This window comes from Bufo gargarizans, chromosome 2, assembly GCF_014858855.1.
Source record: "Bufo gargarizans isolate SCDJY-AF-19 chromosome 2, ASM1485885v1, whole genome shotgun sequence".
NCBI lineage: Eukaryota > Metazoa > Chordata > Amphibia > Anura > Bufonidae > Bufo > Bufo gargarizans.
The window spans coordinates 667,534,915-667,558,795 of record NC_058081.1 but is presented as its reverse complement, the minus strand read 5'-3'; the positions used below and the strand labels follow the sequence as shown (position 1 = coordinate 667,558,795).

Here is a 23,881-nt window from a genome sequence, read left to right as displayed (position 1 = left end):
TACATTTTTTTATACAAAGTTGTCAATTTACTGAGATATTTCTCTCACCCAGCATGGGTATATGTAAAAATACACCCCAAAACACATTTCCCTACTTCTCCTGAGTACAGCGATACCACATGTGTGACACTTTTTTGCAGCCAAGACGCGCAAAGGGGCCTAAATTCCAATGAGTACCTTTAGGATTTCACAGGGCATTTTTACGCATTTGGATTCCATGAGGCCTGATCGGGCGAACACTGCGTTTTTTGTAGAGCCTATAGAACATGTCCTAGTCTTGTACGCAATTGCGGACAAGAAAAGGCATTTTCTATATAGTTCTGGCAATGTGCGGATCCGCAAAATGCGGAAAGCACATTGCCGAATCCGTGGATCCGCAAAACACATACGGACGTCTGAATGGAGCCTTACAGGGGGTGATCAATGACAGGGGGGTGATCAGGGAGTCTATATGGGGTTTATCAGGGGTTAATAAGTGACAGGGGGGGTGTAGTGTAGTGTGCTGATTGGTGCTACTTACAGAGCTGCCTGTGTCCTCTGGTGGTCGATCCAAGCAAAAGGGACCACCAGAGGACCAGGTAGCAGGTATATTAGACGCTGTTAACAAAACAGCGTCTAATATACTTTTTTAGGGTTAAAAAAAATCGCATCTAGAGCCTGCCAGTGAATGATCGCTGCTGGCAGGCTGTAGATTAACTTCTCAGCCGCGCGTACTTTACTTATTTTACTGTTTTAGTTTCCTAATAGGAACCTGAACTTCAGGTGCCTATAACACCCTGGAATCCATACACTTGTATACTGATGACATATCAGCAGTGTTCTGGTGTACAGATTCCACTGGGGGGCCACAGTAAGCAATTTACAGGCATGTGCACGCATAGCTGTTTCTGCCTGTGCCCGCTCCAGTAAAGTCTATCAGTTCATCTGCTATGTCAGGCTTTAGCAGAGCGGGTGCAGACAGGAACAGCAATATGCTATGCAGAACCACTGCCTGTGCTTGCTCTATCCTGTACAGATCTGGTATGCAATACTTTAGTAGAGCCGAGCTTATGGAACCCTGAAGCACTCTAGGCACCAGGTACCTATTTTGTAAGAAAAAAAAAAACTATATAGCAAAAATTCATTTAGAATGGATTTTAATAAAGTTTTTCAACAGTTTAAGTACACTTTAAAGAGGTTTACCAAGATTAGGGCCCTTTTTAACTAGCACAGGAGTATGTGGGTCCTAATGAAAGAAAGGCACTCACCTGCTCCCCGCCTTACCCTTTTGGCACCCTGGCTCCCTTCAGTGATTTTATGGTCCCTAGCCTGTTTATTTCAGGCTGGAGTATGGACAGGGCCACTTGTGCCGCTACAGCCTATAACTGGCCTCAGTGAGCGTTTGAGTAGACACAAAAGTGGGATGGTTACGCTGATAATAGCGTTATCACCGCTCACCATCTATGTTGATTCCTTAAAGTTGCGTAAAACCTCACAGAGGTCAGACATCAATGCCCACTAGTCGCTTGTGAAGAGCGGAAGCTGACTGGAAAGGCAATGACCATGTTGCAGCTGGTATTCCACTACTGCCTTCTGCTGTTTACAAAGCCTGGCCAACATGTAGAACGTGGAGTACCAGTGCTAGCTCACATCCCACCACAGACAGTGAGCTGTCAATTGCAAGCGCTGCTGCAGCATTTCCAGACTGGCTGCATCTATAGATGACTTTCGGAAATGGGCACACATGCGGCACACCTTCACCAGTAGTTTAGGCAAATTGGGGTAGGTTTTGAGAAACCGCTGAACCACTAAGTTGAACACGTGGGCTAGGCATGGTATGTGTGTGAGCTTGCCGAGTTCCAAAGCCACCACCAAGTTACGACCATTATCAGACACAACCATGCCTGGTTGTAGGTTGAGTAGCAAGAGCCACAGCTCAGTCTGGTCCCTTATACCCTGTGGTGTGCTGTTTGTCACCTAAGTAAATTAGTTTCAGCATGGCCTGTTGCCGCTTCCTCACTGCAGTGCTACACTGCTTCCAGCTACTGACTGATGGCTGACTGGTGCTGCAAAATGAGAATTCAGAGGTAGAGGAGGAGGTGAGTGAGGAGAAGGGTGGGTTGCAGCCACTAATGTAGGTGGTGACGGAAATCCTGATGGAAGTAGGGCCTGCAATGCTTGGCGTCGGTAGCACCTGTGCCATCCCAGAGTATGTCCCGGCCTTGACAACGTTCACTCAGTGTGCCGTCAGGGAAATGTAGTGTACCTGGACAAAAGCACTTGTCCATGTGTCAGTCGTTAAGTGGACCATCCCAATAACTGCGTTGGTCAGGGCGCGGGTGATGTTACGGGACACATGCTGGTGTAAGGCAGGGGACGGCACACCGGGAAAAATAGTGGCGGCTGGGGACTGAGTAACGAGGGACGGCCACCAACATCAGGCTGCGGAAAGCCTTAGTGTCCACAAGCCTAAATGGCAACATTTCCAGGACCAGCAATTTGGAAAGATACGCATTCAGTGCTATGGCCTGTGGGTAGGTGGCTGGGTATTTGCGCTTGCGTTCAAATACCTGAGGTATGGACATCAGTACGCTGCGCTGGGACACAGAAGCAGATGTGCTAGCTGATGGTGCTTGAGAAGGAGACTCAAGCATCGCACTCAAGTACGCACGGTGTTCGGCCAAGCATGCTTACCCAACACTAATTAACACTTTGATATAGTATAGGCACAATACCATTCTGTTTTGCACACTGTATTGTGTACTAAACTGTAAAGATTCATGTATGTAAGGCCGAAAAGTGAACAAGTAATTTTTCTGTTTATGGCAGCTGTAGAGTGGTACCCTAGAATGATTTCCACTGGTGGGCCCTAAGCACCCCAGTCCGACACTGAGCTAGCCCGTATCACACACGCATACAGTTGTTCTTGATCTTTTAGGGTAATAATAGGTAAATCGTGGCTGCTTAATTGTGCCTCCCAGTAAGTAAATTACTGCACTTTCCTCTGGTATCCATTAGAGGGCGATGTGCTGTGCAGCACAAGGGTCTCAGCCTTAGGGCTGGGTGTATGTAAATTTATTGTGTGTTCCCTGCATTTGTGGTTATGTTTATTGCCATGTATAAGTAAAATTCTGTTTTGACAAAAGCTGGTGTTTGGGTTGCTTTCCTCGTTCGTGACTTCTCTATATCCTGGTGAGCCCACCCCAGTACATGGCTTACATAGGTATCAAATAGATAGATAGATAGATAGATAGATAGATAGATAGATAGATAGATCCACCTTTCACAATAGATTATATCAGAGTTTCTCTATTCTTTTCTTGTACAGGTCCAGGGTTCTACATTCAAACAAACTCTCACACAAATTTTGTGTGATTCGATTTTGGAGAAACGGGGAGTCACAAGGTTTATTCGGATGAATTGGACGCAAATCTCCTTTTAATATATTCACTCATTTCTAGTCAGCAGTCAATCCATATACAGAAGAAATGCAAAATACCTACGGATGGAGCCGACCTGCCAGAGCTGCATCCCCACACATTTTGTTAAAGTCTTGTGCCAAAAGCATAGAATCTGAATATTATTGCACAATTAGAAACCATGTTTCACTTATCAAAACCTTTTGGCGCATACTTTATATAACATATTTGAGGACCATTGGAGGTCAAGCACCAAAAGTTATTTCACACACATTTTTTTAATTGGCTGCATCTTTTTTTTTTCTTGCCATTTTATCCGTTATTTTTATTTTGTTCTCGAAAACTCTGTGGTGTTTGCCAAAATGTATTAGTGATTCATAATAGATACAACAAAAGTGGCATTTTTCTGGTGTCATGTATAGGAAAAAATCACGGAGAAAAGATAAAAAACAATATGATAGTAAATATGAAGATGTGCATGGCTACATTTATAAGGTCACGGAAAATAATGCACTAAAACAATAGATGCAAACATGACCTATGGACTAAGCCCTCACTCTAATGATACAATCTGAGACTCTTAGCCAATATATTTTGATCAAAACACATCTGTGCCACCCTATCTGTGCCAAGGTGGTTTCAGTCAGGCAGGTCCTACTGTAAACCTACCTATGCCGTTATGCATCTTTATTTAGGAGAGCAAACCCTGTACATATACAGTTAGGTCCATAAATATTGGGACATCAACACCATTCTAACATTTTTGGCTCTATACACCACCACAATGGATTTGAAATGAAACAAACAAGATGTGCTTTACCTGCAGTTTGTCAGCTTTAATTTGAGAGTATTTACATCCAAATCAGGTGACCGGAGTAGGAATGATGACAGTTTGCATATGTGCCTCCCACTTGTTAAGGGACCAAAAGTAATGGGACAATTGGCTTCTCGGCTGTTCCATGGCCAGGTGTGTGTTATTCCCTCATTATCCCAATTACAATGAGCAGATAAAAGGTCCAGAGTTAATTTCAAGTGTGCTACATTTGCATTTGGAATCAGTTGCTGTCAACTCTCATGATGAGATCCAAAGAGCTGTCACTATCAGTGAAGCAAGCCATCATTAGGCTGAAAAAAAAAAACAAACCCATCAGAGAGATAGCAAAAACATTAGGCGTGGCCAAAACAACTGTTTGGAACATTGTTAAAAAAAAGGAATGCACCGGTGAGCTCAGTAACACCAAAAGACCCGGAAGACCACGGAAAACTGTGGTGGCTCCCTGGTGAAAAAAACACTCTTCACAACAGTTGGCCAGATCAAGAACACTCTCCAGGAGGTAGGTGTATGTGTGTTAAAGTCAACAATCAAGAGAAGACTTCACCAGAGTGAATACAGAGGGTTTACCACAAGATGTAAACCATTGGTGAGCCTCAAAAACAGGAAGGCCAGATTAGAGTTTGCCAAACGACATCTGAAAAGCCTTCACAGTTCTGGAACAACATCCTATGGACAGATGAGACCAGGATCAACTTGTACCAGAGTGATAGGAAGAGAATAGTATGGAGAAGGAAAGGAACTGCTCATGATCCTAAGCATACCCTCATCAGTGAAGCATGGTGGTGGTAGTATCATGGTGTGGGTATGTATGGCTGCCTATGGAACTGGTTCTCTTGTATTTATTGATGATGTGACTGCTGACAAAAGCAGCAGGATGAATTCTGAAGAATATTATCTGCTCATATTCAGCCAAATGCTTCAGAACTCATTGGACAGCGCTTCACAGTGCAGATGGACAATGATCCGAAGCATACTGCAAAAGCAACCAAAGAGATTTTTAAGGGAAAGAAGTGGATTGTTATGCAATGGCCAAGTCAATCACTTGACCTGAATCTGATTGAGCATGCATTTCACTTGCTTAAGACAAAACTGATGGGGAAATTGCCCCAAGAACAAGCAGAAACTGAAGACAGTTGCAGTAGAGGCCTGACAGAGCATCACCAGGGATGAAAGCCAGCGTCTGGTGATGTCTATGTGTTCCAGACTTTGGTCTGTAATTGACTGCAAAGGATTTGCAACCAAGTATTAAAAAGTGAAAGTTTGATCTATGATTATTATTCTGACCCATTACTTTTGGTCCCTTAACAAGTGGGAGGCCCATATGCAAACTGTTGTAATTCATACACCGTTCATCTTACTTGGATGTAAATACCCTCAAATTAAGGCCTCATGCACACGACTTTTCCGTTTTTTGTGATCCGCAAAAAACTAAAGCTGCCTGTGTGCTTTCCGCAATTTGCGGAACAGAACGGGCGGCACATTGTAGAAATGCCTATTCTTGTCCGCAAAACAGACAAGAATAGGACATGCTATATTCTTTTTGCGGGGCCACGGAACGGAGCAAAGGATGTGGACAGCACACAGAGTGCTGTCCACATCTTTTGCGGCTCCATTAAAGTGAATGGGTGCAAAAACCGCGACTCGAATGCGGACCTGAAAAACGGTTGTGTGCATGAGGCCTTAAGCTGACAGCCTGCAGTTAAAGCACATCTTGTACATCATTTCATTTCATATCCATTGTGATGGTGTATAGAGCCAAAAATTTTTGAATTGTGTCGATGTCCCAATATTTATGGACCTGACTGTAGTGTGCTGCTCCTAGTTACCTCTGTGTGCAACCAATGAGAGATAAAATCTGAGAGCAGCACACTATATGTGCAGGATCTGCTCTCCTGAACATAGATGCCCATACATACGGCATAGCTATTTTTAGAGTAGGACCTGCCTGTCTGAGACCACCTTGGCACAGGTAGGTGGGCACAGATGTGTTTTGATCAAAATATATTGTCTAAGAGTCTCAGATTTTATTGTTAGAGTGAGGGCTTAGTATATATATTATGTTTGCATCTATTGTGTTAGTGCAATATTTCCCGTGACTTGTTATGTATAGGACATGAAAAACAGATAGAAAATGCCACAAAAAATGTATAAAAAACACATAGCATAGTTTTACAGAAAAAAAATAAAATGAAAAGCCTGAAAGAAAATATATGTGAAGGAAGCCTAGAGAACCCCATGTAATGAATTGGCTGTAGCCTATCCACATAAGACTGAATCATATCTATATTTGATCATTGTGCCTTTAAATATACAAAGATGATAAATATAATATAACTATAACGTATGAATGTACAAACAGGAATATGACAACTATTGTGTGACTCAGAAGAGTGGTTTCTAGGTCACCCTATCGCTGTAGTGCACAGTACTTGCTCATACCTGGAATAGTGGAATTGAAAGTATGAGCACAATTAAAATTCAGAGTCCATGACATCGCCTGAAGGACAAGCATGTTAATTAAAGCTTTGGAAATGCATAGTACGTTACCTGTCAGCGTTATAGACTTTAATGTCAGGCTTGGGACATTCATCAGTGAGAATAAAGCACATTTAGAAAATGATTGCAAAAGAGAAAGCTGCTCAGTGGAAATGATTCCAGGAACGGCACTTACAGATACTGTACGGTACAAGGGTGACAACAAAATAGCAAATCACATTGCACTTGGGGCATACAATAGGTATACTAACAGGTATTGTAACAATCGCCATAGGTTTCTATGAGGCAAATGGATACTGAATCATTGTCCTTTATTGTTCGGCTACATGCCGATCTTGGTTGCGTAACAGCTATCTCGCTAACGGATCACAGTGTAGCGGGGCATCCATGGAAATGAATGGGGTCTCAGCAAGACTCGTATGTTTGCAGCAGCCCCAGAATTGTTAAAAAAAATCCAAGACTGCAACTCTTTTTGTGAATCTAGGGTCATGGTTGTGGCAAATATGAGAATCGTGCTCCAACCCCATTTATGTCTATGCTAGCACCTCTACACCACGATCCTTGGGAGCGACAGCTGTTGTGCAACCCAGATCGCTGCGTAGCCGAAACCCTTAGATATTTATGGGGTCATTTATCAAAGTGGGGTAGAGTAGAACTGGCAGGTTTAGGTGAGAATGCTGGATGATTATCAGCTTCAAAGAAACTAGAGGGCTGTGCTATGAGGATGAAACACTCCATTAGTCTGATCAGATGGAGCCTCTGCCACTGCTGCTAAGCTAAGTTTTGGCTGCTGTTTGCGCTTTATTTCTTCACTATTTTGCTTTGTGAACTTGATATATTGACTACTTTGTATTGCTGTACTTTATCTATTCAAGTCCCCTGATGAATTGGCCCTAGGCCAATTAACCGCATCAGGCAGTGTGTTTTTGGGCTATAGCTGTATTTTGCTTGCCATCGTTGGCTCATTTATAGTATATCCCTTAGTGTGCCAGCGTAGTTCCCTCGCTTGCTCCTTTCTCTGACGAAACTGGGCAGTCACATGGCGCACAGTAGGGACACCTAGGGACAATTTAGAAGGTGTTAACATATAGGGAGGGATCAATAGGAGAAAGAGACCCAGTCTCCCTTCCCCTCCCACTCCTTTGCTCCCGTTTAGGTTTGTTGGCACCACATATAGCAATTATGTACTTTTTCAACATTGAGTGATTTGTAATAAGTGTCCTGAACTGTGGCAAGCGACCTTTTTGCCTCCATTTGGGTATTTTTAATGATGTATTAATAGTTAAGACTTATTTGAGGTTGCCCACCAGTTCTGTTCATTCTTTGTATTTATAATTGGGTACCTATTTCTTTTTGGCTATTATTAGTGACCATTATACTCCCATGGTTAATTCCATACAAAGTCAATGGGAGTACAAAACGGCAGTGGAGGAATGGGTCAAACAGGTCTTGGATGACTCCCGACCCGGCGATTCTAAACGTGCCCGGCACACCGGGACTGTCCTGTGGTTTTCCGTTGGAAGAGGAATAGGATTCCTTCAGGAGAGCCACAGTGGGGAAGAATTATTTGTGGGCCGCCGCTCCATTAAACGGGATTACTTGCCCGAGGCCCGCCACAACCTTTATGTCAGGGGTCAAGTGGCGTACACCACGATGCGGTCCGTACAAGGCCCCTTTGCTGAAGGGATTACCCTCCTGGCCAAGCCACTCTTCCCTGCTATTACCCCAGAGGCCTGGAAGGAAAAAACAGGTTCTTCTGGACTCAGATGTCTCCAAGCATACCCAGATGGCCAACTATGGTTCAGGGAAGAAGCTCAGCCCAAACCAGAGCCCCTTATCCCTGACGTGACTGCACCCCAACACTGCAGGTGGGCCAGATCAACAATTCTGGGTTGACTTTTAACCTTAGAGTTCAACCATACATACTACCCTGGAAGCTTCCATAGGCACCCCCAGCTTGCCTTCCAGAACTCCTTCAATCAGAGGTTCTGCCTGCCTCTGGACCGGTATGGGATATTGGCTTGCAGCAGGTCACAGCAGCATTCACCAGGCTGACTGCTCAGCCACTACCAAAAGATACCACTAGAGGGCAGTGGCGCACCACAACAGCCGCAAAGCTTAGCTATCAGAGGCAGGAGCGCCCTCTTATGAGCTTTAATAGCTCCAGCAGTGAGGATGACCTGCAAGTCCTTCTCTAAATGCCTCCTTCACTGCAATATCAGAACTTATGGAAGCCACAGTGTGGACTGGTCCTGAAAACTGCAAGACTCTTGGCCAGTTTTGTTTTGCTGCCATTTATTGCAGCCTCAGGTGATGGCCACTTTTGTCAGGACTCCCCCCATTTCAACAACTGTTTACATCCCAGTTTGTGCCAAAGTTTGCGCATTGTTTTATCCCCTTCCTCGGGTTATTTGAGAGCTCCATGGAACTATGGTTCACATCATGCTGCTATTTTATCTTTTTATATAACATTTCATACCGTTCCTTGGATAACAAATATACCTCCAATTGGATTACCAATCATCCCGTATGGATTACAATTAACTCAATTGTTTCCGGTTGGTTGCACGTGACATTTGTTTATTTCCAGAAGATTCCAACTTTGAAGCACTTCAAGAAAATGAACTCAAGTCATGTTTAAGGCTATTATGATGATATTGATTTCACTGATATTTGCATACTGTTTTTGCACAAATTTTACTTCCATGTTTACATTTTATGCAACGTTCAAACACATATGCCCATTGTGTATATTCTTTTTCAGGTGCCGCAATGTGAATCTATGCACTTTTTGTTAAATTGCACTAACCTTTGCACTTCGCCAGATCAGTATCACCCCTCTTTCGTGTCACTTTGCTTTGCAGCTCTGTGCTTATTAAACTGACTGCCTCTTTGGACACTTAATACTAATGGCCTATTCCTGGTGTCATAACCCGGGTACCTAGGTAGGATAAGTGGTAAGTCCCAGGCAGGTCCAGCAACTACAAGGGTAATCCCGCTGCTTCGGGAATGGCTAGGGGAGTAATATACCACTCCTTCCTGTTTTTTATATGTGTCAGGATTGGTAATGGGACTACTACACCCCCTTCCTGTGATGTCTTCCAGGAGTTATGGGATTATTATACCCTCCTCCTGTGATATTGCCAGAAGCGTTTGGAGAAGTGTATACTTCCCCTTCTGTGCCTTTGCCTAAGGTATGGAACCTCCACCTTAGAGCCATTTAGCTAGCCATAATCACCATAGTGATCATGCTATAAGCCTTAATTTTAACTTTAGTGCAGGGAAGGGAATATAGGATAAATCCACCCTTCCATTTGCGGGCATTTCATTAAACAATGGTGGGATTACAGAGTAAAGATACCCCCATGCTTTCTTTGGTATTAGGATCCAAATTATGTCAAAGTCAGTCAGAAGTGATTTCTTAGTGCATACCTTTGGTTCACTGGGTATACCGAGAGGGAAACTGTTAATAAGACACCCTACTCATGCGGGCAGGAACCTTAGGGTAGCCGGTATATGTTTGTCTTTTTGTGTCCTTATATGTAACACAGAGTTGTGTTACTACATGCCTCTACCCCGCTACTATTTTCTAAGAGCCTTTATACTGTCATCTGATGTGATTTTGCTCATGTCTTCCACAAATGTAAATAACATATAAAACTATGTTAAACTCAATTGTTCATGTAATTTTCCTGGTTACCAGTAGGTGGCAGCAACACATTGGCAAGTACAGTTTAGTGTTTAGTGAATCTAAGCTGGAATGGTTAATTCCAGCTTATTTCCCCCTCTGTGGAGAGAGTGGGCTGATCCCACATCCTGCAGCATGGGTGGAGAAGGAAGTTACAGTAGCGTAGCCCACCCCCTGCTAGGGGTAGGGTGTGTGTGTGTGTGGAGTTCCTCTGCATAGGGAAGACAACAAGGACCTAGTCTCGGCTGAGACTTGGCCATATACCCAGTCTGAGCACCTTCAGCTCAACTGGATGAAGAAAAGCAGAAACAACAGAAAGCCTCCAGAGTTCCAGGAAGAAAGCATCTCCTGCAGACCTGTGAGATAAGTCCATAGACCTAGGAGAAGCTAATTCTCCCTCAGCTAGTCTGTCCGCATACAGCAGAAGGTACCAAATAACTGCAGAAGCTAACTCTGCCACAATTACAGAGCTACCGAGCAGACGTTTTATCCTGCAAGCTCCACATTTAAAGCAGAAGTATTCATTCCTGCTGATGATTGCCAAAACCTGCTAGGACCAAGAGTCCAAAGTTGTATATCGCTTGGATGAAAGTTATTTCAAGTAAAGAAACGTTTGAACTTCATCTAAAGGTCTGGACATCATTTCATCAGCAAGATTCCTCTATTACTCCTATCACTACACAAAATGTATTGCAAGTGAGCCAGGAGCCAGGAGTCTGGCCGTACCCAGGTAGGAGACACGGTGACACAACTAACATCAAGCTATAGAGACATTATTGGCCATTACAACATTCTGGCATTCCCAATCTGGGACTTGCATTATAACACCTTGAAAGGGCCCTGGGATCGTACCCTACGCACGCTGCAATTGGCATCACAACAAATACAGGATTTATTATCCACCTGATCCGGCCACTGCATTAAAGTGGCGTTTGCGTACACGTTCCTGGTCACTGCATGTGTGGACTGTATCATATGTATATAGCTGTCCTGTGTGTACTGAGGCACATGTATATGTCCTGTGTGGACTGTATCATATGTATATAGCTGTCCTGTGTGTACTGAGGAGTGTGTATAGCTGTCCTGTGTGTACTGAGGCACGTGTATATGTCCTGTGTGGACTGTATTATATGTATATATCTGCCCTGTGTGGACTGAGGAGTGTGTATAGCTGCCCTGTGTGTACTGAGGAGTGTGTGTAGCTGTCCTGTGAGGACTGAGGAGTGTGTATAGCTGTCCTGTGAGGACTGAAGAGTGTGTATAGCTGTCCTGTGAGGACTGAGGAGTGTGTGTAGCTGTCCTGTGTGTACTGAGGAGTGTGTGTAGCTGTCCTGTGTATACTGAGGAGTGTGTGTAGCTGTCCTGTGTGTACTGAGGAGTGTATGTAGCTGTGCTGTGTGTACTGAGGAGTGTGTGTATGTCCTGTGTGTACTGGGGAGTGTGTGTATGTCCTGTGTGTACTGAGGAGTGTGTGTATGTCCTGTTTGTACTGAGGAGTGTGTGTAGCTGTCCTGTGTGTACTGAGGAGTGTGTGTAGCTGTCCTGTGTGTACTGAGGAGTGTATGTAGCTGCCCTGTTTGTACTGAGGAGTGTATGTAGCTGCCCTGTTTGTACTGAGGAGTGTATGTAGCTGCCCTGTGTGTGCTGAGGAGTGTGTATAGCTGTCCTGTGTGTACTGAGGAGTGTGTATAGCTGTCCTGTGTGTACTGAGGAGTGTGTATAGCTGTCCTGTGTGTACTGAGGAGTGTATGTAGCTGTGCTGTTTGTACTGAGGAGTGTATATAGCTGCCCTGTGTGTACTGAGGAGTGTGTGTAGCTGTCCTGTGAGGACTGAGGAGTGTGTATAGCTGTCCTGTGAGGACTGAGGAGTGTGTATAGCTGTCCTGTGAGGACTGAGGAGTGTGTATAGCTGTGCTGTTTGTACTGAGGAGTGTATATAGCTGCCCTGTGTGTACTGAGGAGTGTGTGTAGCTGTCCTATGAGGACTGAGGAGTGTGTATAGCTGTCCTGTGAGGACTGAGGAGTGTGTATAGCTGTCCTGTGAGGACTGAGGAGTGTGTATAGCTGTGCTGTTTGTACTGAGGAGTGTATGTAGCTGCCCTGTGTGTACTGAGGAGTGTGTATAGCTGTCCTGTGTGTACTGAGGAGTATATATAGCTGTCCTGTGTGTACTGAGGAGTGTGTATAGCTGTCCTGTGTGGACTGAGGAGTATATATAGCTGTCCTGTGAGGACTGAGGAGTGTGTATAGCTGTCATGTGTGGACTGAGGAGTGTGTGTAGCTGTCCTGTGAGGACTGAGGAGTGTATGTAGCTTCCCTGTGTGTACTGAGGAGTGTGTATAGCTGTCCTGTGTGTACTGAGGAGTGAGTGTAGCTGTCCTGTGTGTACTGAGGAGTGTGTGTATGTCCTGTGTGTACTTTGGCATATGTGTATAACTGTCCTGTGTGTACTGAGGAGTGTGTGTATGTCCTGTGTGTACTTTGGCATATGTGTATAACTGTCCTGTGTGGACTGTATCATATGTATATAGCTGTACTGTGTGTACTGAGGAGTGTGTGTGGCTCTCCTGTGTGTACTGATGCATCCAGACATCCTCCCCATGCTGTTCCCGAACCATTTCAGTGGTGTTTCCATCAATTTCTGACCTTTTCCTGTGAACCAGACACCCTCCCCTCTTCAGAGCAGGGGGTGCCTGGTTTAATGCTCGGGTTCTCCCATTGACTTCCATTGTGCTCAGGTGCTTGGTAGCACCCGAGCACTTTGGTGCTTGATCAACACTAGTCACAACGCTGGCCAACATGCGGGCCACGTGAGATTTCACGCTGCATCTACACTCAAGATGGTGGCAGACGCTCTTCTCGGTCAAACGGATGAAAGTAAGTATGATTTTATTTTTTTTATTTTTTTATTTTACGCTGTAATATTGCTGTCAGATGCCGCGATCAGCGATGAGCGGTGCAATTTATTGAATAACTCACTGGCTGTCCTAATTTTTTTATTGCATGCAATGAAAAATGTATTCAGATCCAGGTACTGCTTTCAATAATGGAGAATATTTTTCATGGCACAACCCCTTTAAAACTACACTTTTACAACCAATTTCTTTAAATGCTCCAAAGCATCAACAGAACAATTAAAACAGGAAGCAACTTAGCATTTACAGGTCTTATGCAAATCTATAGGTTTCCATGGTTACAAGCTGCAAACACAATGTATTCGGATCCTGCCATCATACTTCGTTACATCCATCCCTTACGTCTTACAGATATCTTCCGTATGTATGTTAGTGAGGGTATGGCTACATGTGGCGTAAGGGCAGTAGATTTTGCACAGCGGAATTGTGTGTGTAAATCGGCAGCATATGACAGTACAAGCAGAGTCTGCATAGGAGCTGCAGACAAAATGCAGGAAATGTTTCATTAAAACTATGAATGTAGCAAAACTAAAAGGAACTGTGATAACATATGGCACAGTCGCATATCCTCAGAAGTCCATTGAAATTTACTTTGAAGAGTAACTAAACTTTTAATAGCTAAAACTAGCCTTAGTGAAGCAGGCACCGGCAGGAGCCCGCTCTGCTAATCCTGGCATAGCACATTGTTACAGGGTACCCATGTACTATGCCAGGAGTTAGTAATCCTCCAGGGGTCACGGGCGGGAGCAGCAATGTGTTCTCCCGCCTTTTAGCTCTGCTACATCTGATTTAGACCTCATGCACACAAAAGTGTGCCAACCGTGCCCTTATTGTGGCCCGCAAACACTGGGTCCGCAATATAAGGGCACTGGCCGTGTGCGTTACGTATCATGGATGTGGACCCATTCACTTGAATGGGACCACAATCCAGAAGGAGCAGTGCAGAATGGAGGAACGAAACCCCAGGGAAGCACTAAGGAAGGCTTTGCTGGGGGTTCTCTCTGTGCCTCCGCACCGCAAAATAACAGTACTATTTTTTTGCGGTGTGGACGGATCACGGGCCCATGATGTAATGCAAGGTCTGCCTCCGTCTGCAGGAACTGTACATTGGGGTCCCCAATAAACGGAGCGGCTGGCACATGAGGCCTCACAAAGTCCTTCAGCATTCACTGAGCTCTAATACTCAACTTACCTTCACATGCAGATGTTCATCCAGAAGAATGTTCCCAGGTTTTAGGTCCAAGTGGAGAAGTGGAGGACTCATAATATGGAGAAAGTTCATTCCTAGGGCTATCTCATGAATGAATCGGAACTTTAGCAGCCAGCTGAGGGTATGTGTGGGAATCAGCTTCTCTAGGGATCCATTCTCCATATACTCCATCACAATCCCCAGAGGATTTATACAAATTCCATAAATTTGGACAATGTATCTGAATTTTATCTTCTCCATCTTGGATGCTTCTTCCATTAAGTTCTTATAGGTTTTGCTGCGTGAATGAGCGAACAAAAGATTAATTAGTATTTTTATATATAACATATATTTTATTTTAGTTATTTAATCCTTCATCTATGTATATATGTATGATGATAGTTTTATCTTTCACATGGATTTATAAGAATGGTGGTGGTGTCATAAACTACAGTATACAAAGGACCATATTTCTATTCATTGTCATATTGAGGAAGGTTACAGCTGTATCTCAATGGCAAGTCAAGATATCATCAAGTGTCCCCATTAATGCTAGATATTTCTGCCATAGCATGTACTACTGCAGAAGTCTGGAGTGTTGTGGGGATGCTCTGTGACCTGCACAGAGGTCATTGTGCTTAGAAATGTGTTCATCCCCTATTGTCAATGCAGCATCCCATGCTATCTGTTCCCGGCTTTATAATAGAGTAGAACAATTACCTTTCTTTGTAATCTCAATCAGAAAGGTGTGATTTCCTGTGCTTTTCAAACAGTTGGAGAAAATGTGTCCTACACATAACATTGAGGAGGCAGCATGGCTCAGAGATTGGCATTGTCACCCACAACGCTGGGTTCCTGAGTACAATTCCAAACAAAGACCCTGGCATGGCGTTAGTATGCTTTCCTCGTGTTTGTGTGACTCCAAAACCCACTGATAGGTTAATTGCTGCCCTATGAAATTTTCCCTAGTGTGCTAATCTGAGATAGGTAAAGGAATATGAATGGTGACAATCTCTATACAGCGCAACTGAATATTATAACAATAGAAAAGAGAACAAATATTTTAATAAATAATAAAGTGCAACATTTTCTATTTCGTAAAGAAAATAGTCATATTGAAACAAAAAAGTGATACAGTGGGCAAATCACAGATGAACATGATATTGCCTTAACCAATTCTATCCTATTTCCTACTTCTCAGTCATATTATATGCCACAAACACAATGCTTCATATCATCTTCCTTCCAAGCACATAGCATATTGGAAATGTATTAATATCACCAACCATATCCAGTAGCAATATAATTAGGTACTTAAAAGGTAATTGTACCTGTAGAATAATGGGAGAGCAAGATGAGATGATAAACAAAGTACACCCTCCTTGACTTACATTGTTTTATATATACTTAAAAAAAATATATCTGCTCCTTATGCCGCGAGCCCAGGAGTGGAGAGTGAGAAGATGAGAGTGGTGGTGGTTGTGATGGCAACGATGGCGGTGATAGTGGCAGTCATCGGTCTGGCACTCCCTGAGTTGTGCATTAAAGGAAGGGGCGCACCTTTTCTACTCCTCAGGGCACATCTTGGCTTGGTGCATCCTGCCTGATGGTAGGTGGGATGTCCTTGTTGTCGGTTGGTTCTAAGGTTGAAGGCAGGGCTCTCGTGAGGTCCTGAGAAGGAGCAATGATGTGGCAGTGCAGGTTGGCGATGAAAAGCAATGATGAGGCTGGTTTAAGGTGAAAGCAAGTCAGTTGTACTGAAACAACTAGGCAGACTTGGATATTAAATGAGCCAGCACCTCATCTGCAGACAGCTGTTTTGGGGTGATTGCCCCTCATCAGATGGTACACACAGGCACTTGTAAAAGTAGGCATCGTCCTTACAGCTTGCATAGACAATTTTCCCAGAGCTGAATATGGAAAGTAGCAGACGGTGAGATAGGGTTTATCCAGGAATGATTTAAAATGGCCGCCAGCAACCTCTTCTAGAATGTTAGCAGGATTGGTTCCCACCACTTACAGAGCTGCCTAGGGGGTGAGGGAGTCGGGACATCACTATCCACTAACCTGCTCTACATTAGATGGTAATGATGTGTTCCTGCCTACGATATACCTTCATGGCTGTTCAACATGACAGGAAAGCTCACCAATATTTAGTATATGCAAGTGCCAGAGCATAATGTATAGTGAGATCCCACCCCCTCCCCAGGCAATTTTGCAAGTGGAAGTAACCAGACCAGCTCACATTCTAGGACAGGTTACTGGCAGCCATTTTAAATCATTCCTGGTAACCCTTTTAATCTGTGCAATCTTCCCAATTCATCCAAGAGATGCACTTTCTCTTATTCTTGCTCTCTATTCTCTTAGTTGGTATTTCTACAATACCCAGGTGCATGGTATAGTCCTTCTTTAACAGATGGTCAGTTTGTATAGGACGGTAGGAGGTCTGAAACTTCTCACCCCAAACACAGTGCAGTGAAGTCTGCAATCAACATAGATGTGTTATCTTCACTGGACTGTATTTGTCCAGCACTCTCCTTGCAGGGTCACTAAACCTTCCATTAGGCTCAAGTCTTCTCTCTCAGTGGCTGGAACTTATTACAGTCAGGCTGCTTTTGGCGTATCCCTGTCTGCTGTTCCTCATCTTTCCCTGGTTCTCAGAGACACCAGCTCCACACATAAGCTACTCACACTGGCTACACACTCCCCAGCAGCTTCTAACTACTTCTAACTAGAGGGGCGCGACCAGCCCACACCCGGAGACTGTCTCTAAGGCTGACTAGTAAATCCTATCTCCTCTATATACGTGCTATTGGACACAAAGGGTAAAAGGACGTTATATTAAGCCCTTTAGCATGAAGCCAAAATTGAAAAGCCCTGTGTGCAAAACTAAGTATACCACATGATTCAATAGTTTGTAGAACCCGCTTTAGCGGCAATAACATGAAGTAATTGTGATCTGTATAACTTTATCAGTCTCTAAGATTATTCTGGAAGAATTTCTGCCCACTCTTCTTAACAACTTTGCTTCAGTTAATTGAGGATTGTGAGCAACCATGTTTGCACAGCTCTCTTAAGGCCCCGCAACAGCATTTCAATTGGTTTGAGGTCTGGACTTTGGCTGGGCCATTACACCACCTTGATTCTTTTCTTTTTCAGGCATTCTGTTGTAGATTTGCTACAGAACAGACATCACTCGCACAGCAAGGTGAGATATGGGCCAATGCCAACACAGCCCACCCAATGGAGCTGTTCCATGCCAGTGTTAAGGCTGGAAGACTAGCTTCCCAGCAGAAGGACCAGTGACAGCATGATCTCCATAAAATCAAGTCACACTGATGCAAGAGAAATGCTCTAGTCAGCCTAGACCAGGCATCAATACTGTATTATCTATCTTTCTAGTCATCCATATCTAGGACAAACTCTCATCATTGTCACTGGGGACAGAGAAGGCAGTGCAGGACTCAAACTAAAAACATGTAGATAGTGATGTAGCTGGAGGTTCATACATTCTGCGGCTTTCAAGTCCTTGACATTTTCAACATCTCTGCTTGCTATCAATAAACGAGAAAATTCTACTTGTGAACATTGTCTTGTTGCACGACCCAGTTTTGGCCAAGCTTTAGCTGTTGAATAAATGGCCTTGTGTTTGACTCTACAATACTTTGGTATACAGAGGAGTTCATTGTTGACTCAATGACTGCAGGGTGCCCAGGTCCTGTGGCTTCAAAACAAGCCTAAATCTTCACTCCTGCACCATCATGCTTGACAGTTGGTATGAGGAGTTTGTGCTGTTATGCTGTGTTTGGTTTTTTCCAAAACGTGGTGCTGTGCATTATGCAAAAGCATCTTAATTTGGTCTAGTCTATCGAAAGAACATTGTCCCAGAAGTCAACTGGCTTGTTCAGATGCAACTTTGAACTTTGAGCTGCCATGTGGTTTTTAGAAAGAAGAGTCTTTCTCCTGGAAACTCTTCCAAATAAGCCATACTTTTTTTGAATTGTATCATCATGAACAGTGGCGTACCTACCATATAGGCAGACCATGCAGATGCTATGGGGCCCGTAAGGAAGGGGAGCCCGCAGTGGAGGAGAGTCCCCGCCCCGTCTATCTTCCCCCAACCCGACTGTCTCCCATATGCTAGCCCTGCCTCCCGCCTCCTAGCCCCGCCTCCCACCTGCTAGCTCAGTTTCAGGTGACCGGTTCTGCTGGCCTTTATGGAGTTTGTTCCAAGCCTAAGATCTTGCTTCCGGATACGTTCGCCGGGGGTAGTGAGAATTTTGTTCGCTTTAGAGAGGCTTGCAAACTCGATTTTCGCCTACTTCCCCATTCCTCTGGTGGTGAGGAGCAGAGGGTGGGGATCATCATCTCGCTGCTCAGGGATAACGCTCAGTCTTGGGCCTTTTTGCTGCCGGTCGGGGCTCGGCCCCTCCGATCGATGGATTAATTTTTTGTAGCCCTGGGTCAGATATATGATGACCCGGATCGTATTGCTCTGGCTGAATCTAAACTGCGTTTTTTATGCCAGGGTGAACAGTCCGCAGAGATATATTGTTCAGAATATCGGAGATGGGCAGCTGATACTGGTTGGAATGATGCTGCACTCCGAAGTCAATTTTGCCATGGTCTTTTGGAAAGATTGAAAGCTGAATTTGCTTTTCATGAGAGACCATCGTCGTTAGAGTCTGCTATGTCTCTAGCTGTTCGTATTGACAGGCGTCTTAGAGAGAGAGAGGAGACTACTCCTTCCTGTCATATTCAGTCCAAGGACAGTGGGGCTGTCTCATTCAGTGCGCAGGGGTCTCAGTCTCTCTCAATCCTTTCTGAGAAGGAGGCCATGCAGCTGGGTTTGCCTCTGACAGTAGAGGATTCATCTCTCAGAGGAGGGTTTGTTTCTGTTGTGGGGGTATAAATCATTTGGACAATGTTTGCCCCTCTAGGAGATTCATGGAGTTTTCTGAGGGTAATAAAAGAAAAACAAAAAGAAAAAAAAACTCAAAAAAATTTACATTTGCTACTATTGGCAAGGTTGATGCGGAAATTGAATGTTTGCCATTTACTTGTAGTTCCCGTTTTCTCCTACCTGCCAGGGTGGCGCTAGACAGCAAGAACATGGTTTGTGAGATTTTTGTAGATAGTGGAGCAGTTGTCAATCTCATTGATAATCAATTTGCAATAACACATTGTTTCCAGGTATGCACTTTGGAAAAGGATATACCTGTTTTTGCTATTGATTCCGCTCCACTTTCTCAAAGATCGTTAAAGAGCATACTTCACAATATCCGTTTTTATATGGGTGACACTCATGTTAAGGATATGTCATGTTTGGTCTTAAACGGATTACCTACTCCTCTAGTGTTGGTGCTACCCTGGCTCACTAAACATAATCCCACCATTGATTGCAAGCAAGGCAAATAAATGGTTGGAGTGAGTTTTGAAGAGAGAATTGCCTCACGGCGTCTCTTTCAGAGGTTTCTACCAAGACTGTGTCATCTTTTCTCTGTGAATTTTCAGATGTGTTTTCCGAGAGTGGAGTCCAGGAGTTGCCCTCGCGTCGGGAGTACGACTGCCCTATTAATCTCATCCCAGGCGCCAAACTGCCAAAATCACGTTTATACAATCTCTCCCAACCTTAATGAGTCGCTATGCATACCTATATCTCTGGGAGCCTGCGAAAGGGACACATCCGACCCCCGAAGTCACTGGTTGCTGTTGTTTTTTTTTTTAAAGAAAAAAGATGGTTCTTTAAGACCTTGTCTGGATTTCAGGGAGCTGAACCGTATCACAATTCATGACCCATATCCGCTTCCTCTGATCCCGGACCTGTTTAACCAAATTGTTGGGGCTTAGGTTTTTTCTAAGTTGGATTTAAAAGGGGCATACAACCTATTCAGGGTCAGGCAAGGGGACGAATAGAAGACGGCCTTCAATACCCCTGAGGGTCATTTCGAAAATTTGGTTATGCCCTTTGGTTTGATGAATGCTCTGGCCGTCTTCCAACATTTTGTGAACAGCATTTTTTCTCATTTAATGAGGAAATTTGTACTGGTGTATCTAGATGACATTTAGATTTTTTTTTCCTGATTTCAAGACTCATCGGGGCCACCTATGTTAGGTCTTGCTGATTCTGCGGGAGAATAAATTGTAAGCTAAACTGGAAAAATGTGTGTTTGCGGTTCCGGAGATACAATTTCTTTGTTTCCTTCTCTCCGATTCTGGTTTTCGGATGGACCCTGAGAAGGTTTGCGCTGTGCTTGATTGGGAGCTTCCTGAGAATCAGAAGGCGCTGATGCGGTTTTTGGGTTTTGCCAATTATTACAGAGAGTTCATTTAGAATTATTCCTCTGTTGTTAAGCCACTCACTGATATGACTAAAAAGGGGGTGGATATTTCCTCGTGGTCGGTAGATGTGCTTAAAGCCTTTTCTAGTATTAAAGAGAGTTTTGCTTCTGCTCCCATTTTGGTACAACCTGATATCTCTCTACCTTTTATTGTTGAGGTGGATGCTTCTGAGGTGGGCGTGGGTGCGGTCTTGTCTCAGGGTCCCTCTCCTGCCAAATGACGACCGTGTGCCTTTTTCTCAAGGAAACTATCATCTGCAGAGTGAAATTACGATGTGGGAGATAGGGAATTGTTGGCCATCAAATTAGCTTTTGAGGAATGGCACCATTGGTTAGAGGGAGCCAGACACCCTATTACCGTGTTTACCGACCATAAGAATCTGGCCTACTTGGAATCGGCCAAGCGTCTGAACCCGAGACACATGACAGTGAGTTCTTCAGGGGACTATATTATGGGTTAATGCCCAATAATCTCTTAGAGGGAAAAAATTCCAAATCAATAGAAAAACTTTTAATAAATTGCAAAAGACTGATGCCCAGTAAATGTATCTGCAAGGGAGGCAAAACAAAGAATAGCCACCAAGGGTGAATCTTTTATATTTGCTGAATCAGAGTAACCCCCAGAATTAAATATGAGCCTTATAGTACAGTATAGAATGTAGCAATAAACATCCATGGATAACATCATAAGGAAAAATGCTGAAGCCCGGCAATATGCTATAGAGACCACTGGCCAACAATCTACTCAATATACCCCGCGGTGATATATTAACCCTTTCAAGACCAAGCCATTTTTCACCTTCGTGTCCACGTCTAATTTTACTAATCTGACATGTGTTGCTTTATGTGCAATTAACTTTGGAATGCTTTTATTTATCCAAACCATTCTGAGATTGTTTTCTCGTGACACATTGTACTTCATAATAGTCATAAATTTGAGTCAATATATTTCACCTTTATTTATGAAAAAGTCCCAATTTTCAAAATTTCAATTTCTCTGTTTTAAAAACAGAAAGTGATACCTCATAAAATATTAATAACTTAACATTCCCCATATGTCTACTTTATGTTGGCAGCATTTTGCAAATGTTCTTAAAATTTTTAAGGACGTTAGAAGGCTTTGAATTTCAGAAGCAATTCTTAACATTTTTAAGAAAATTTCCAAAATCCACTTTGTAAGGACCAGTTCAGGTCTGAAGTCACTGTGTGGGGCTTACATAGTGGAAAACCCCCATAAATGACCTAATTGCAGAAACTATACCCCTCAAGTTACTCAAAACTGATTTTACTAACTTTGTTAACCCTTTAGGTGTTCCACACTTTTTTGGTAGATTTTCCATTTTAATCCATTTTTTGCTTTAACACATTGAGGGTTAATAGCCAAACAAAACTCTATATTTATTTCCCTGATTCTGTGGTTTACATAAACACCCCACATGTGGTGGTAAACTGATGTAAGGGCACACGGCAGGTCGCAGAAGAAAAGGTGTGCCATATGGTTTTTGGAAGGCTGGTTTTTAGATGCCATGTCCCATTTGAAGCTCCCCCTGATGCTCTCTTACAGTAGAAAATCCCAAAAAGTGACCCCATTATGGAAACTAGGGGATAAGATGCCAGTTTTATTGGTACTATTTTAGGGTACATATGATTTTTAATTGCTTTATATTACGTTTTTTGGCACCGTTTTTATTTTTGACAAAATTCACCTGACAAGTTAGATCATGTGCTATTTTTAGAGAGCAGGTTGTTATGGATGCAATGATATCAAATATGTCTACTTTCTCTGTTTGTTTTAGTTTTAAATAAAGCATTTTTGGAAAAAAAAATGTTTTTGTGTCTCCATTTTCGGAACACTTTTTTTATTTTATTTTTCTGCCGATCATCTTGTGCAGGGGCTTGTTTTTTGCATGGAGAGTTGATGTTTTTATTGGTACCATTATTGGGTACATATGATTTTTTGATCATTCATTATTGCACTTTATGGGGCAAGGTGACCAAAAAATTGGTTGTTTTGGAAAAGTTTTTATTTATTTATTTTTACAGCGTTTACCTGAGGGGTTAGGTCATGTGACATTTTTATAGAGCACATTGTTATGGGCGTGGCAATACCTAATATGTATACTTTTTCTTATTTATTTAAGTTTTACACAATTATAGCATTTTCAAAACCAAAAAGATGTTTTAGTGTCTCTATAGTCTGAGAGCCATAGCTTTTTTTATTTTTTGACGGATGAGGTGACGGTTTGGTTGGTACTATTTTGGGGGGTATACACCTTTTTGATCGCTTGGTGTTGCAATTTTTGTGGTGTAAGGTGACAAAAAAATGGCTTTTTTTGGCAGTTTATATATTATTTTTTTACGGTATTCAGCTGAGGGGTTAGATCATGTGATATTTTTATAGAGCTGTTTGTTACAGACGCGGCAATAGCCAATATGTATACTTTTTTTTCATTTATTTCACTTTAACACAAAATAGCATATTTGAAACAAAATAAATGATGTTTTAGTGTCTCCATGTTCTAAGAGCTATATTTTTTATTTATTTTTTAAGCAATTTTCTTATGTAGGGGGCTCATTTTTTTGCAGGATAAGGTGACGGTTTTATTGGTATCATTTTGTGGGATATACGTCTTTTTGATCGCTTGGAGTTGCACTTTTTGTGATGTACGATGACAAAAATGGCTTTTTTTTTTTTACACATTTATTTTTATGGTGTTTATTGGATGGGGTGGATCATGTGATATATTTATATAGCCGGTCATTACGGATGTGGTGATACCTAATATGTGTAGTTTAATTAATTTTTTCATTTTTTTATCTCTTATAAATTAGTGGATATAGGAAAAGGCAATTTATTTAATTTTTAATGGCTGTACTATACTTTGCAATGCTCTTGCTTTGCAAAGTAAAGTACTATAAGATTTCCTGATAGGTGGCAACACCGGACACCTTTGCAAAGCGTCCGATTGCCATGGAAACCATCAGGCTTCTGGCTTCACAGCATGGCAGCTCGATGGTT

General features: G+C 43.0%; 1 protein-coding gene across 1 annotated transcript in view; it reads right to left on the bottom strand.

Annotated features, from left to right (window-relative positions):
- The window catches only part of ANKK1 (ankyrin repeat and kinase domain containing 1), a 166,074-nt gene that overhangs the window by 76,205 nt on the left and 65,988 nt on the right, over positions 1-23,881 (bottom strand). Inside the window, exon 2 of the mRNA XM_044282277.1 lies at positions 14,525-14,819. Within this exon, the coding sequence (XP_044138212.1) occupies positions 14,525-14,819 (295 nt within the window). The remainder of the gene's footprint in view (positions 1-14,524; positions 14,820-23,881) is intronic.